A 15,595-nucleotide genomic window follows, 5' to 3' on the forward strand; every position below is an offset into this window, starting at 1 on the left:
CATTTTGGAAGGATCGCCCCCTATTACTTGCACTGAAATTAATATGGATACCTGCTTACCTTTTGTTTTGTTTCTGCCGTTAAGTGGAACATTCACATTTTTAATGGTATCGTTTGCAGAGAATAGAAGCTATTTTATCGCATCGCTTGATAATTCGTTTTTTTTTTCACTGCTGCTTCAGCCATCATATGAATATCCAAATAAATCTGTGTGTTCAACACGCTGAGAGAAGTCCATTCATTTATTTGTTGAAAACGTTTAAATGATGCTTAATCAAGCATATTGAGTAGGCCTATAACTGTTGTCATTGTAAATATATCTCTTTTCCACGATCACAGAGGAGAATCAGAGATTATGGGTCAAATTCAGCAGACAGACGGACACAAACACAATGTATTTTTTTATTTATTTCAACAAATGACAATCAAAATCAAACCCCTAGGAGCTTGTGAACGCAGCACGTTTAATTACACATTAAGCAATTTCTTCCCTTTATAAAACCGTTTGAAAAACCTGCTTGAAATGGCTTATGCATTTTAAGTGATACTGAAAGTTTTTATTTTGGTCTCATCCGTTTTTCTACACATACGTGCTTTATTAGTAAACAGAATTTAGTCTCTTTAATATCAGTCTAAGTGCATTAAGCGTTTTCTTTACATGAGAGGAAACCGCTTAACATGTAAATGTGTGTCGCAAAGGTAATGTTAATTATTAAACCAAACAAAATCAAAACATTTAAAAGGTCCCCTTTAAAGACTTGAAAGATAACTTTTTACACATTTTATACCCATTTTTAGACTCAAATTAACTTGTTCATATATATATATATAGGTAAAACACTTTAAATTTTTTATTAAAAATATTCACAATGACCTTTAATGTGTTTTAATTCGGACACATGAATGAACTCATACAACCTTTTTAACATGATTGTTTTTATCATATCACTGTTGTCACTGTTTTAATTTTAATAAAAAGATGATCTGGTAAAATAGTTAGGTTTCTATGCCCTTCTGTGATTGTAGACAATGCTGTGTGTGAACAGGACTTTTATTTTGGAGCGACGACATGACGTCATAAGACTGCGCCGCGCTCCTGCATCTGTTGTGATTCTGATGAAGAAAGGTTTGTTTTAAGAATTTAAGCTGTTTTAATCGACAGAAACAGTTCAATGATTTATAGTTTGTTTTGTTTTAAACAAGCGATGTGAAATGAGTTTATTTACTATTTAATGTAACATTGTGATTCTTTATCTAAGTGTAATGAAGGATATTTGTGTGAGTAAAGCTCATCCACTGATGAGAAACAGTAAACCTGCGTCTCATTTCTCTCTATATATCATAAATCAGTTTATCATGAACACGAGTTCAGTCTCTGGCGAGAAACTGAACTTTTCAACTCCGAGTCAATTGAATCAAATACTTTGAGAAATGATTCAGTGAATCACGACACGTGCTGCTCAAACAGTGAACATGAACGAGAACAACAAACACTAACTTACAAACAAACTAATCATGTTTTCATCAGTCATAAATGCCTAAATATGAAGTTTATTAATTTGCAGTGTTAGTTTTTAGTGTTTTTTTTTTTTTTTTGTCTAAACAGCTCATTTAAGACCATTAAAAGGATAGTTCACCCAAAAATGAAAATGTGATGTTTATCTGCTTACCCCCAGGGCATCCAAGATGTAGGTGACGTTGTTTCTTCAGTAGAACACAAATGATGATTTTTAACTCCAACCGTTGCCGTCTGTCAGCCGTATAATGCGTGTCAATAGGAACTCCATCTATAAGCAGATAAACATGAACTATCCCTTTAACTCTGTTAATTATTCTCTTCTTAAAGATGGCGTTTATTAAAAAGGAGAGTGAAGACATGAAGATTGATTTTATTAAAGAGGAGAGTGAAGACATGAAGATTGAAGAAACATTCAGAGTGAAACATGAAGATACTGAGGAACAAACAGGTTGGTTTTATTCTCATAGCGGAATTTGATCATTATTAAAATGTCCAGCTCTACAGAAATAGAGAATATACAGAAGTATAATCTTACAGAAAAGTGTCCAAATTGACTCAGTCGTTTCATTCACTCCTTCAAGTGAAATACTATAGAGCTAGAGTTAGGGTTTGGTTTAGGATTTGGTTACTTGTAATTAAGCATTATTAACTCATTACTATAGTGAGTACATGTAGTAATGTGTACCTGCATCACTTTAAAATTCAGTGTTTCCATTAAATGTGATCCTGGACCACAAAACCAGTCGTAAGTCATACAGGTATATTTGTAGCAATAGCCAACAATACACTGTATAGGTCAAAATTATACATTTCACTTTAATGCCAAAAAGCATTAGGATATTAAGTAAAGATCATGTTCCATGAAGATATTTTGTAAATTTTCTACCGTAAATATATAAATGTATTTTTGTAAGGAATGTATGCTAAGGAATCAGAGACTTTACACGTTTACAACAAAAACAGCGCACAGGCGCTAACTGTAGGTGCTTAACAAACAGGCTCCCTCGGTTTCAAATGCTGTAACTTTTGCTTACTTCATGCTATCACCACAAAATATGATCCAGATGCACCTCACGTGTAGCAGAGCTTCATCAAAAAAATAATTTTTCTCCTTTCTTATTTCCTGTCAAATAAAAAAGATATTTAAAATTATAAGAAAAATATATTTGATTTGAATTTTATCAGCAGTTTCTCAGCATGAGAATGTCCCATTGTAATGTAATTTATATATATATAATTTTTTATTTTTTATTTTTTTTTAAGTAAAAAGTGTTCTATCAAACAATACCTACCTTTTGACTCTCCTTGCTATAGTTTTGGAGTTATGAGTCTTTACTTTTGTGTTTGTCACTCAGAAAAAACAACTCTAAAAATGCCTTCAGGTATATATTTAGATTTATTTGCACCCTCAGATTCCAGGTTTTCAAATGATTGTATCCTATCCTAACAAACCATACATCACTAGAAAGCTTATTTGTTCAACTTTCAGATGATGTATACATCTCAATTTCAAAAAAGCGACCCTTATGACTGGTCTTGTGGTTCAGGGTCTCAAATCATAAAACAATTGATTGCATTTATGAACTTTTAACAGTGTTGGGTAAGTTACTCTAAAAAGTAATGAATTACTAATTACATCTTCGATAGTGTAATTAGATTACTGTACAAATTATTCCAAAAAGTATTTAATTACTTATTACTTTCTAAGTCTTATATCAACCTCGATGAGTTAATAAGTGATAGAAGGATAGACATGAAACACCTCTTTTAATTCTTTAAAATAAATAATATAAAAAACTCCTGATTACTGCTTATTAATACTTAAAGTAGTTAAGTTTAAGTATTGGGTAGTATTAAGGATGTAGAATAAGGCTTTAATATGAGCTAATGAACCACCAATATACTAGTAATGTTCAATGCTAATAACCAACTAGTTAATATTGAGAACTGGGCACTAAACTAAAGTGTTACCACCATTCTTATTAACTCACAAAAGTATTTAAAGTGAGAACGATACATAAAAACATGCATGCGTTATTAATTCAAAATCCTTAATGCATTAAAATAATACATTTAGCGCATAATTTGCGTCATTATGGTAATTTTACGTCACGCAGTTAGATGATCTTAAAAGTTCATGCTGATTGATCAGAGATTGTAGAGAGAATTATTCCTTCCAGTGTGTTTCGCTTTAAAACACGAACTCTGTCATATTCTGTCATTGTATCTGAAGAGCGTGAGCCCTCCCGCATCGCTGTTCCTGTCCGAACAGAACATGGCCAGATGATATGAAAACTGTTTATCGGCTGCATAAAGCAAACCAGCTTCTTGCTATGAAAGTTTTGATGGATGAGGGCTACAATCAAAGTAAAGACGATTTACTGGTCTGATATATTGATGGACAAGCAAATCATGAGCGCTCTCGATGCACTGATCGCACATTGTCTTTATGCACAGACACATTTCAGTACATTCACGTTGTTTTCACACACATTCAGGACAATGTTTGGATTTGTCCTGTGTATGTTTCTGAAGCAGGTCAAGGCGGTTGGTTTAGGTTTTTTTGGCATCTCCATGTGGTCCTGTTCAGTATCGCAACTGGACTGGTCTAAAATGTAAACAAACTCTTAGCTGTTGCACACATTATACACTGTGAATTCTCAAATGTTTTTTGCTGTTATTTTTTTTGTGTGTGTGTGCTTTAGTGTACATAAATGTATGAATTATATGGACTCATATCATTTGGTTATTTGGTGTCCTTTTGGAGTCTTTTTGGAAAGACCTAAATTTACCTTGAAAAAAGCTGAAAAATACAGTTTTGTGTATTATATATAATTGTTCTACAGTCTAAACACAGTATTTAGTTCAATTACATCAGAAGTAAATGTAGTTAAATTACAGGAAAAAAATTACTTTTTTAAGAGAAAAGTAATCAAGTTACAGTAACTAATTACTTAGTAACTACAACCCTCTACAATGCGAGTAAAACACTCACATAGCCTATGCGAGTAAATCTTCACTCTGGGCGACTACATAATGTCTATCATTAGCCATTGGCTAATAAATTCTTAGATTTGAATCGCCAGTGTGTGTGTTAGAGGCTAAGTTTAAGTTTAGTATAGATATATTTTCACTCGCATTGAGAGTTTCGCTCTCTCTGTCAAGCGAATGTTCTGTACCATTTCAATTCAGCTCAATCGATGCGTACCTGTATTTGAAGTACCGCAAACTCTAGTGTGAGACACACGACTCGCCGTAGTTTTGCTGAGAGTGCTGTGTTTCTCACACACAAAGAGATTGAGAGAGCGAGAGTCTTGCATACCACGCTGAATCGACGCGCTACTTGTAAACAATATTCTTTGTTGTATTTTCCTGTCAAAATAACGGAGTTCATTTGGAATTATTCAGGATTTTAAGGGGTGGTATTATGCCACTTTTACAAGATGTAAAATAAAAAATCCCCAGAGTATGTGAAGTTTTAGCTTAAAATACCCTACAGATAATTATTTTTATAGCATGTTAAATTTGTCACTTTTTGAGGGTGAGCAAAAACTCTGTTTTAAATGCAAATGAGCTGCTGCTCTCAAAAGGGGGCGGAGTTTCAGGAGCTCGTGTTAGCATTTAGCAGCATCTCACATTGCCTCACGCAGACTCACTGAAAATGTCAGAAACTGTTCAGCTTTTTATGTTCAAAATGGAGTCTGACTATGATGGAGACACTCAAGAAGAAGTGACAGCATTTTGAATGCAACAGGACGTTTTTAAACAGTTGATGAATTTATGTAGCTGATGTGGAGTTAACTATCTTAAAGTCACTAATTCGCATATTCTGTCATGATAATCTATAAATTGCTCATGTGGGAACTGTTGTTAGATCCTACAGAGCCAGAGAATATAAGAATAATATAATTAAATAATGCTTGATTATCATAATATAATATAATACTTGATTGACTTATGTTCAGAGCTTTGCCATTTTACAAAGCAGCTAATTTGGTGGAATCATATATAATTTTTTTGTTTCGCTTTATTCCGTGCTGTCGTCTCCGCTGGTTTCAAAATATGTCTCCGTTATATTGTCATTTTCTGCTCGTCCGGCACTTTGCAACAACACAGCCTTGTTTCTGGAGCGACTTTAAGCATGTTTCCTATAATAATGTCTGACGTTTATGTTTGACGTGGCATGAGAAAGTCACATAAACCACACGAAATATGATCAAAGTGGTCAGACTAATGGTGCGTTCAAGTCCTCCTGGGAAGTTCGTATTTACGAGGTGGGAAGTCGTGTTTACGACGGTAGGTGCGTTCAAGTCACTTTCGTTGGAATATGATGGCGGTATGCCTTCTCTAAATTAATTACACAAAATAACAACACTTCTACTTCTAGAAAATGTAGCTCAAAAATGTGCATTGGTTGTATGTTACTTTATGTTTTTAATCAATTTATGAAGCCATTGTAAACTTTATCGTTACATATTACATTTTTATATTATGATGCTATCGTATTTTTTTGCTGGGAATCAGCTTGCTTCGTTGTAAATAGAAAAGCCTGACAATGTCACTGCTAAATACCTATAAGTATTGTGGTATTTTGCCATGTTTCTCACTGACACGACCCCAACTCGTACAGATCTGGGCTTAAAGAAAATCCCGAGCTCCCCAGTCGTATTTACGACATTGTGGTGGCATTCATGTGCGTTCAGCTCGTAAATACGATCTTTCCGACATGACTTGAACGCACCATGAAACAGACTTCCAGAAATAAAATTTTTGAACAGGATTTCAAACCACATATGAATGTAGCTAGAAATGGATTTTTATAAATCACATTTCATATTGGGGTTGTATGTTTGGTCATGGGAGCTGATCAATTGTTGTTCATGGTTATTCTGCCACCAGCTGGCAGCAGTAAGTGTGGCACATATTCAAGCCTTAAAATAGTCCTTTTATAGTTACAGTATTTTCTGGAACATAAGTGCATCTACAAATCAGCTCCATAGCATATTCCAAGCAATCAAGAGCTTAGAGAGGTACATTTAAAGTAGCTAGACAGATTCTGCCAGTGTTGTTTCAGTGTAAACAATGATGTACATCTGAGTCCTTAAGATGGAGGGAAGTTAGCAAGGGAAGGGCATAAAAATCTGAACTTGAGCGCAGCCCTGGAGTACCTCAACAGGACACTTTGTAGATGTATTTGAAATATCCATTTCCGATCATGAATCTCTAATAATGAGCTGATGAGTTGAACCTAGAGCAGGAATGCCCAATCCTGTTCCTGAAGATCTACATACATGCAGAGTTCAGATCCAACCCTGATCGAACACAACTGCCTGTAATTATCAAGTGCCCCTGAAGATCTTAGTTCACTGCTTCAGGTGTTGTCTGATCAGGGTTGGATCTGAACTCTGCAGGAAATGTAGATCCAAAGCCACTGGAAGGCAAGCCTGCAACCTTTAGCCAAAAAAGCATAACTGCTAATGCTAATGCTTCGCCCCCGGCGGTACGCAGGGAAGGAGACCAGAGGCTGTTGTTTGAATGGATGTCAATGGATGAGAGGCTTCACTATGCTGATTAAACAGTTTTTTGGGGGAAATAGCTAATTATTTAATTAGTCAACAGCCTGTTTGCTAATCTTCAGCATGTTTTACACTAAACAATACTTTCGTTGGGAACTATATGTAGATTTTAGCTTGATAAAAATAGGGAATGTTGCGACTGATGTCACTGCCATTACATGATAGGCTGGTAGATCTCCAGAAACAGGACATCTAGTGTTTAATTTCTATTCAACTGCGCTCTGTCTGTTTGATGCACATGTTCATACTGGTATTCGTTCACTGAAGTCTGTGAAGTTTAATGGAGCCTGTTGTCAAAAAATGCACATTTGCATGATTTTATAACATTTACAGGTAAGAGTATAACCATAAAATGTAAGTTTTGTGCTGAGGAAAACACATCTCATAAGCATTCATTCTTTCCGTCTAATGTCACTAGTGTGATCACTCTGTACCGTGCCCTGGCCCGCTTGAAAAGGCACGGTTGGATTAGGCTTGGGCGTGGTACAGATGAAGTGAGATCAAAACCAAGTACAGAATGGTCTGGAGTACAAAATGGCTACTACTATTGTATGTGCTATGTCTGACATCATTACAACAACAAATATCTTCTATTACTTATTGAATAGTAAAGCACTTTTCAATTAATTTAAGTATATTTAGGTTTATATCGAGTCCGGTTCTCATCTTAGTGATGAACAGGAATTGTAGTTCGCAGATTCCTCCATCAATGTCAGCAATCTTCTAACAAGCTGATGATCTTAACCAGATGTGAAAAATAAAGGATACATACAAAATGTGCAGTGGTGTGTCCTTTTGGACCAGGTTTGAAAAACCACTGGTGTTTTGAGTATAAGGTCTATAGATGGGATGGGCAACTCTGGTCCTGGAGGGACACTATTCTGCAGAGTTTAGCTCTATCCTTGATCAAACAAAGCTGCAAAATTTAACCCCACCCCAATATTTAACCATAAAGGCTGTTTTATACTTCTGTGTCGGACGTACGGCGGAGCCTCTGAACCGTAGACTATGCGTCTGTTATCATTTATACTTCTGCGTCGTTGTCCGCGTTGACATGCATGCAGACCACTGGTAGGCAGTGTCCACGGTCATGTTGAGTATCAAGGCAAAAGCCAAAGAAGAAGCAGCTTGTCATGTACGTTGTCAGAGAAGCTTACAAATAGAGGCGACAGAGAAGCAGCAAATAGGTAACGACTTTTGTTGCAGTTTGACTGCATGTGCCCCCTGAAACAGTGTTTCGCTCTTCTCCTATTGCCCTGCACCAATTTTTTGACCTGAGGGAAGGGTTCTAACAGACCAATCACAGCACTTGCGGTCTGCGTAGAATTGAGGCGGTTACATTTTCGAAGAGGTGCGCGTCAGGCTACATCGTAAGCTACGTGTGGCACTCACAGCCTACGCCGGACCTACGGGGTACACGCGACGCAGAAGTATAAATCAGCCTCAAGTCTTCAGGAATGCTTGAAAATTACAGGCAGGTGTATTTGATTAGGGATGAAACTTAACTCTGTAAAAGAGTGGTGCTCCAGCACCAAAGCTGCCCATCCCTGATCCATAGGATAGGATAGGATAGGATAGGGTATAGATCATACATGTTGTTGGTTTTGATGTCTAAATGTCTAAATTGTTTTATGTCTATTTTTGCCCTAGACCTGATGGCATTGAGAGAGGCGAGTCATGAACTTTATGAAAAAGAAGAAGAGAAAAAACATTATAATTTCATGACTGGAGAAAAATCAACACAGGTTTCTTCACAAAAAGGAGCTCAAAAGACAGAAACTAAAAGTTATTTCATCTGCCAAAAGTGTGGAAAGACTTTTAATCAACATAGAAACCTTCAAGTCCACTTGAGAGTTCACACTAGAGAGAGTCCCTTCACTTGCCAACAGTGTGGAAAGAGTTTCACACAAAAAGGAAGCCTTAAAGGCCACATCAGAATTCACATTAGAGAGAACCCATTCACTTGCAAACAGTGTGGAAAGAGTTTCAGTAGAAAAGGAAGCCTTATAGCCCACATGAGAACTCACACTGGAGAAAAGCCTTACACCTGCAAACAGTGTGGAAAGAGTTTCAGTGACAAAGGAAACCTTACAGCCCACATGAGAATTCACACTGGAGAAAAGCCTCACACCTGTCAAGAGTGTGGAAAGAGTTTCAGTCGAAAAGAAAGCCTTATAGCCCACATAAGTAATCACACTGGAGAGAGCCCATTCACCTGCCAACAGTGTGGAAAGAGTTTCAGTAAAAAAGGAAAACTTGAAATCCACATGAGAATTCACACTGGAGAAAAGCCTTTCACCTGCCAACAGTGTGGAAAGAGTTTCAATGAGACAGGAAACCTTAAAGTCCACATGAGAGTTCACACTGGAGAAAAGCCTCATACCTGTCAAGAGTGTGGAAAGCGTTTCAGTCGAAAAGAAAGCCTTAAAGACCATATGACAACTCACACTGGAGAAAAGCCTTACACCTGCACTCTGTGTGGGAATGGCTTCACACGGGAACGAAGCCTCAGGAAACACATGAGAATTCACACTGGAGAGAAGCCTTTTACATGTGATCAGTGTGGAAAGAGTTTCAGTCAAAAAGAAAGCCTTAAAGTCCATATGAGAACTCACACTGGAGAAAAGCCTTACACCTGCACTCTGTGCGGGAATGGCTTCACAGGGGAACAAAGCCTTAAGGAACACATGAATATTCACACTGGAGAGAAGCCTTTTACATGTGATCTTTGTGGGAAGAGTTTCAGATTTATAGGTAACCTTAAGGGCCACATGAGCACTCATACTGGAGAACAGCCTTGCACTTGCACTCTGTGCGGGAATGGCTTCACACGGGAACAAAGCCTCAGGCAACACATGAGAATTCACACTGGAGAGAAGCCATTTACATGTGATCAGTGTGGAAAGAGTTTCATACATAAATTGACCCTTTATCACCACATGAATATTCACACTGGGGAGAAGACATTCATATGTGATAAGTGTGGAAAGAGTTTCAGATTTAAAGGTGACCTTAAGGGCCACATGAAAATTCACTTGAAAGAGAACGGTTTTAGAAATCGTTACTGTGGAAAGAGCAGATGTGTAAAGAGTACCTGAAAACCATACTTGAATAAAAGTACAGATACCTGACAGCAAAAATTACTCCAAGTTACAACTCACCAATTCTAATACAATTTGGGTAGAAATCTTGAAGTATCTGAGACTTTAACAGTACTTAAGTTTTTTACTCATTCTGAATTTAGGCTTGAAGATGCACTAGTTCAGAAATGCCAGTGAAAATGAGACATTTATTTGATTGATTCATTCATTATTTTCTAAAATCAAAATAAAATTGAACAGCTCAATATTGCAATAAATCAAGGTCGACACAACAGCCTCTTAAATGTTAAAAGTGTAAAACTCTTGCAGTTAACAAAGCTTATGCTACGTTTGCTATGCTAGGTTGTTTGCACGTGACGTCATTGCTGCACGCGAAATGCGGCTGGAGGGCAAGGAGTAATTTTACTATATAGGAATCCTATCACAAACTCAGAATTCCTATTTTTAGCATTGTTTATGGATGCTCAAATCTATCAAACAGAGAAACCACAATGAGCTTTTATCGTTCATGTAACTTGTATCGTTTTTTAACTTTAAAAGTTGTCACTTTTTATAGCGTTATGTGTCTGCTGATACTGAAATGAATATGGAACCTGCTTACTTTATTTGTTTTTGACTTGGTTAAATATTCACATTCTTCATGGTATCATTTGCAGGGAAGAGAATATATTTTATCCCATTGAATGATAATTTGGTCTTTTCACTTCAGTTTTGTAGAATTCCGTTTCTACCATCATATGGTAGAAAATGTCCAAATAAATAAATGTGTTCAACAAGCTGACAGAAGTCAACCTATTTCTTTGTTGGTAGGGTGTAAATGTAACTGTAGTTTTAATGTTGTCTTTGTAAATATTCACTTTCCCATATGGCCATGGAGGAGAATCGGGTGGGCATTCAGCGGACAGACACCGACACACTGTATTTTTATTTTTTTTTGTATTTATTTCAACAAATGACAACCAAAATCACACTTACTGCTGCCAACAGGAGGCGCTTTGACTGTAACCGAATATTGTGAAATAGATGTGTTCAGGCCAGAAATATTATCAAAAGTGTTAAGTTTGGAGCAGATCGGACATTGTATGCCTGAGTTACAACAACTTCCTGTTTTGTGGCGTTAATCGCATACATTAGCGCTTAGCTAAGTGTTTCATGATTTAACGTGTTTCTAGCATGTTTGGTACTTCGTGGCATATTGAAATGTGTTTCTGGTAGTGAATTACAGTGTAAAGCATGCCATTTCCTGTTGCCAGCAGGTGGCGCTATGACTAACTGTATATTGTCATAAAGATGTCTTTAGGCCAGGACTCTTATCACACATGTGAAGTTTGGGGCAGATCGGACATTGTATGCCTGAGTTACAACAGCTTCCTCTTTCATGGCGAAACATTAGACTTTGTCAGGCCGCCACGGACACACCCTTCAACTAAAACTCAAGATCTTTGCAATTTAACATCGCTAAGGCCTTAAGATTAGATTGACCATATATGATGTGGTTCTGGTTAAATGTCTATGAGGAGTTAACACAGTGTAAAACATGTTATTTCCTGTTGCCTGCAGGTGGCGCTATGATTGTAACTGTCTGACACTGTCACATAAAATACATGTTTTACCGCTCTATTTATTACAATGATTTTATGTATAATAGAGTTTTAATTGGTTTACATGTTTTTTAGTCCATTTTATTCCTCTTATCTAATTAATGTGTGTATGTCTTTAAATGAGTCTGGGTCTGCCTGTCATGTGACTGATCACATGACAGGAATCAGGAAGTAAGCCAATATAAAGGAGGCAGCATGGCAAACAAACAGGGTCAACAAGCAAAACGACCACAAGCTGGATTGAGGAGTTGTTTTTATGGACTTACCTTTCCAGCGCTTCACGTCACCTTCACTTGGATTAACACTTCCGTGGACATTGTATATACACCAGTGGACACTTTCACATTGGCACTTTCAGCACGCTACTAGGACTCTTAAGGACTGTTTTAGGGTATGGTGCTAATGGACTCCACGCTTTTAAACAGCCTAAGAAGTTATTCTAGTTTTATTGTGTTGTTTTAAGTTCCTTGTGAATATTGTAAATACACTTTATTTATTCATTTCTGTTGTCTGTCTCATCTTTTTAAACACTCATAACCTTCCACTGTGAGGACCAGCCCAGTGCCTCCCACGTCGACCCCTGGCTTTCCTCCGACCAACGATCCCACTGCCTCAGCCACTTCACGGACTATCAACAGAGCGATCAATGGGGAATTCTGTGCCACCACTCCAGCGGGGCCAGATTTGGACAACATCTTCTCCATCCTACCCTTCTCCAGAGAGCAGCTCACCAGCACGCAGGGTAATGACGACACTCTCCAGAGACTTTCCATCTCTCCCTCCACGCCACCGACCAACAGGATTGACGTGCGGGACCACCAAGACGTGCTGCATTGGCGGATCCAGAAGGGGGACAACAACTGCAAGATCTAGCTCATCGTCCCCAAGACCCTGATCCAGCAAACGATACAGCACTTCCATCGAAAGACCCCAGAGAGACACCATGGCCGGCTGAAGACCCTCCTGAGGATCCTGGAAGTTGCCTGTTGGCCCACGATCCGCAGCGACACCTGGAGATTCGTTGGCAACTGCAAGTCGTGTGGGATGGAGACCAAGGAGTGTGCTGTCATCAGCCCTAGCAACAAACCACCTCACAATCAACATCATCACTGTTCATCAGCTTCAACATCATTATCCTCCACCAAAGAGACCCACAAGCCAGATAGGAGGAAAGGCCATGGGGGAGTGGAGTGCCAGGAAGGCTGGGTGCTTCAGGACCCTGGGGGGATTGGCGCCACCTGCCCAAGGACATCCAGGCTGGTATCTGATTCCACCTCTCTCTAGTGTTCCCATAGATTCCTACGGCAGACTAGTGCCTCTGTGGGAGGGCCTAGTTTTAACTAATTTATTGCAAAGACATTTTAAGACACACATTCAAGAGGATACCCAATACATGGACAATGGTTGACAGTACCTTTTAAGGACTAGTTTCTTCCCCACGGTGACGTAAGCTAAGGGGGGGACTATGTGACAGTGTCACATAAAACAGTGTTTCTCAACCACATTCCTGGAGGCCCACCAACACTGCACATTTTGCATGTCTCCTTAATTAAACACACCTGATTATGGTTATCAGCTCATTAGTAGTGACTCAAAGATCTAAAATGGGTGTGTCAGACAAAGGAGACATGCAAAATGTGCAGTGTTGGTGGGCCTCCAGGAATGTGGTTGAGAACCACTGACATAAAAGACATGTTTTACCGCTCTATTTATTACAATGATTTTATGTATAATAGAGTTTTAATTGGTTTACATGTTTTTTAGTCCATTTTATTCCTCTTATCTAATTAATGTGTGTATGTCTTTAAATGAGTCTGGGACTGCCTGTCATGTCAAGTCACCTTTATTTATATAGCGCTTTTTACAATGTAGATTGTGTCAAAGCAGCTTTACATTGATAACTGGTACATTATTTGGCTGCACAGCAGCTCTTAAAAGAATAGTGTCAATGCAGGCAGATCAAAGCACTGCTGAATATCAAATGTCAAGTCAAATGTCAAGTGTCCCCAACTAAGCAAGCCAAAGGCGACAGCGGCAAGGAACCCAAACTCCAACAGGTGACATCAGGTGGCAGACAAGTGGCAAATAGATGTTTAAATGGAGAAAAAAAACCTTGGGAGAAACCAGGCTTAGTCGGGGTGCCAGTTCTCCTCTGGCCAACAGTGCTTTGTTACGATTCAGGTAGCTATCATAAGTCCGACAGGATCGCAACATTCAAAGTATTTATTCCAGTTCCATCCAATTGAGGATTGTATTCATCACGGCTGTTGAGGAACTGTGTCGTGGCTGTCGTGTCGATGAGGCCCTCACAGTGGATGATCTAGTTGACTCAATCTCTGCTGATACTTCAGGGCTGCGTTGTGGTCGTGTCAAGGCGCAGGTCCTTGGTCTCACCTGGATACGGCCTGGATCCGGTTGACTACGGTGAACCTCGGGATAACCAGAAAGACTAATATTAGCGTAGATGCCATGTGACTGATCACATGACAGGAATCAGGAAGTAAACCAGCATAAAGGAGGCAGCATGGCAAACAGGGTCACCAAGCAAAACGACCACAAGCTGGATTGAGGAGTTGTTTTTATGGACTTACCTTTCCAGCGCTTCACATCATCTTCACTTGGATTAACACTTCCATGGACTTTGTACATACACTAGTGGACACTTTCACATTGGGACTTTCAGCACGCTACTAGGACTCTTAGGGTGTTTTCACACCTATGGATCATTTGTTCTGAAACGGACTAAATTTGTTACAATGTTGCATTTTCTTCTTGGTTCGGTTCTCTTTCACACAGGAACATTTCAAAGCGTACCAAAATATGTTTATGGAAGTCACATGCGAGTACAACTGTCCTCTTATTGGTCAGAGTTTTCTTAGCGTCATCCATAATGATTGACAAGTTAGCTCCATGAGCTTATTGTGGCTTTATTTGTAAATGTTGAGACACACGCAAACACTATATAAATGTAGCCGTCATTCCCACTGTTAAATTATATAGCTACTAGGCCTACATTCATATTAATGCTGCGGCAAATACAAATGCACGTGCTCTCTCTGGATGTCCCAGTGTTGTCTAGTAGGCTGTGTCAGTGCGTCAAGACCATATATGAATGTTATAATGAAGCAGGGCGGGAAAAGGGCTTCGTCAGGACAGCATTCTCGCATGGAGAAGTGCAATTACACAACAGAGGCGCTCGTTGGTTTTCAGCTATGGTAATGTGCTCACTCACAGAATCAGACACTACCGCTTTTTATATCACATTTCCCGTTATGAATTATGATATCATTTGGTTCGTTGGTCCGTTAACTGGGTCGGATTGCTTTCACATCTCAAGCAAACCGCTCCAGAGTTCGTTTGAAAGAAACCTTCCTTGAAGAGGTGGTCTCGGTACGCTTGTTTGGTCCGCTTTTGGTGCACACCCAAGTGCGATTGCTGCTTTCACACCTGCACAAACGAACCGCACCAAAGGGGAAAACGAACTCTAGTACGATTCAACCGAACTAAATGAGGCAGGTGTGAAAGCACCCTTAAGGACTCTTTTAGGGTATGGTGCAAATGAACGCTACGTTTTTAAACAGCCTAAGAAGTTTTTCTAGTTTTATTGTGTTAAGTTCCTTGTTAATATTGTAAATACACTTTATTTATTCATTTCTGTTGTCTGTCTCATCTTTTTAAACACTCATAACCTCTCACACAGTATAATCTGACCCCAATTTTAATCAATGTAACGATCGGCCCTATCGGTCGATTTTACAACTAAATATTACCATGTTGATATCTTCAGGCCAGGACTCTA

At 38.6% G+C, this 15,595-nt stretch overlaps 1 protein-coding gene across 4 annotated transcripts in view; it reads left to right on the forward strand.

Annotated features, from left to right (window-relative positions):
• Positions 1-1,064: 1,064 nt before the first annotated feature.
• The window catches only part of LOC127508789 (gastrula zinc finger protein XlCGF57.1-like), a 44,209-nt gene continuing 29,678 nt past the window's right edge, over positions 1,065-15,595 (forward strand). Inside the window, exons 1-3 of one of the 4 annotated variants that reach the window (XM_051887164.1) lie at positions 1,065-1,125; positions 1,846-1,966; positions 8,745-12,296. In XM_051887164.1, coding sequence (XP_051743124.1) covers positions 1,846-1,966; positions 8,745-10,192 — 1,569 coding nt within the window. In that variant the 5' untranslated portion in view covers positions 1,065-1,125 and the 3' untranslated portion in view covers positions 10,193-12,296. Of the gene's footprint in view, positions 1,126-1,797; positions 1,967-8,744; positions 12,297-15,595 lie in introns of those variants that run through there. The other 3 variants (XM_051887161.1, XM_051887163.1, XM_051887160.1) reach the window with 3 other exon arrangements.

This window comes from Ctenopharyngodon idella, chromosome 3, assembly GCF_019924925.1.
Source record: "Ctenopharyngodon idella isolate HZGC_01 chromosome 3, HZGC01, whole genome shotgun sequence".
In the NCBI taxonomy this organism is placed as follows: Eukaryota; Metazoa; Chordata; class Actinopteri; order Cypriniformes; family Xenocyprididae; genus Ctenopharyngodon; species Ctenopharyngodon idella.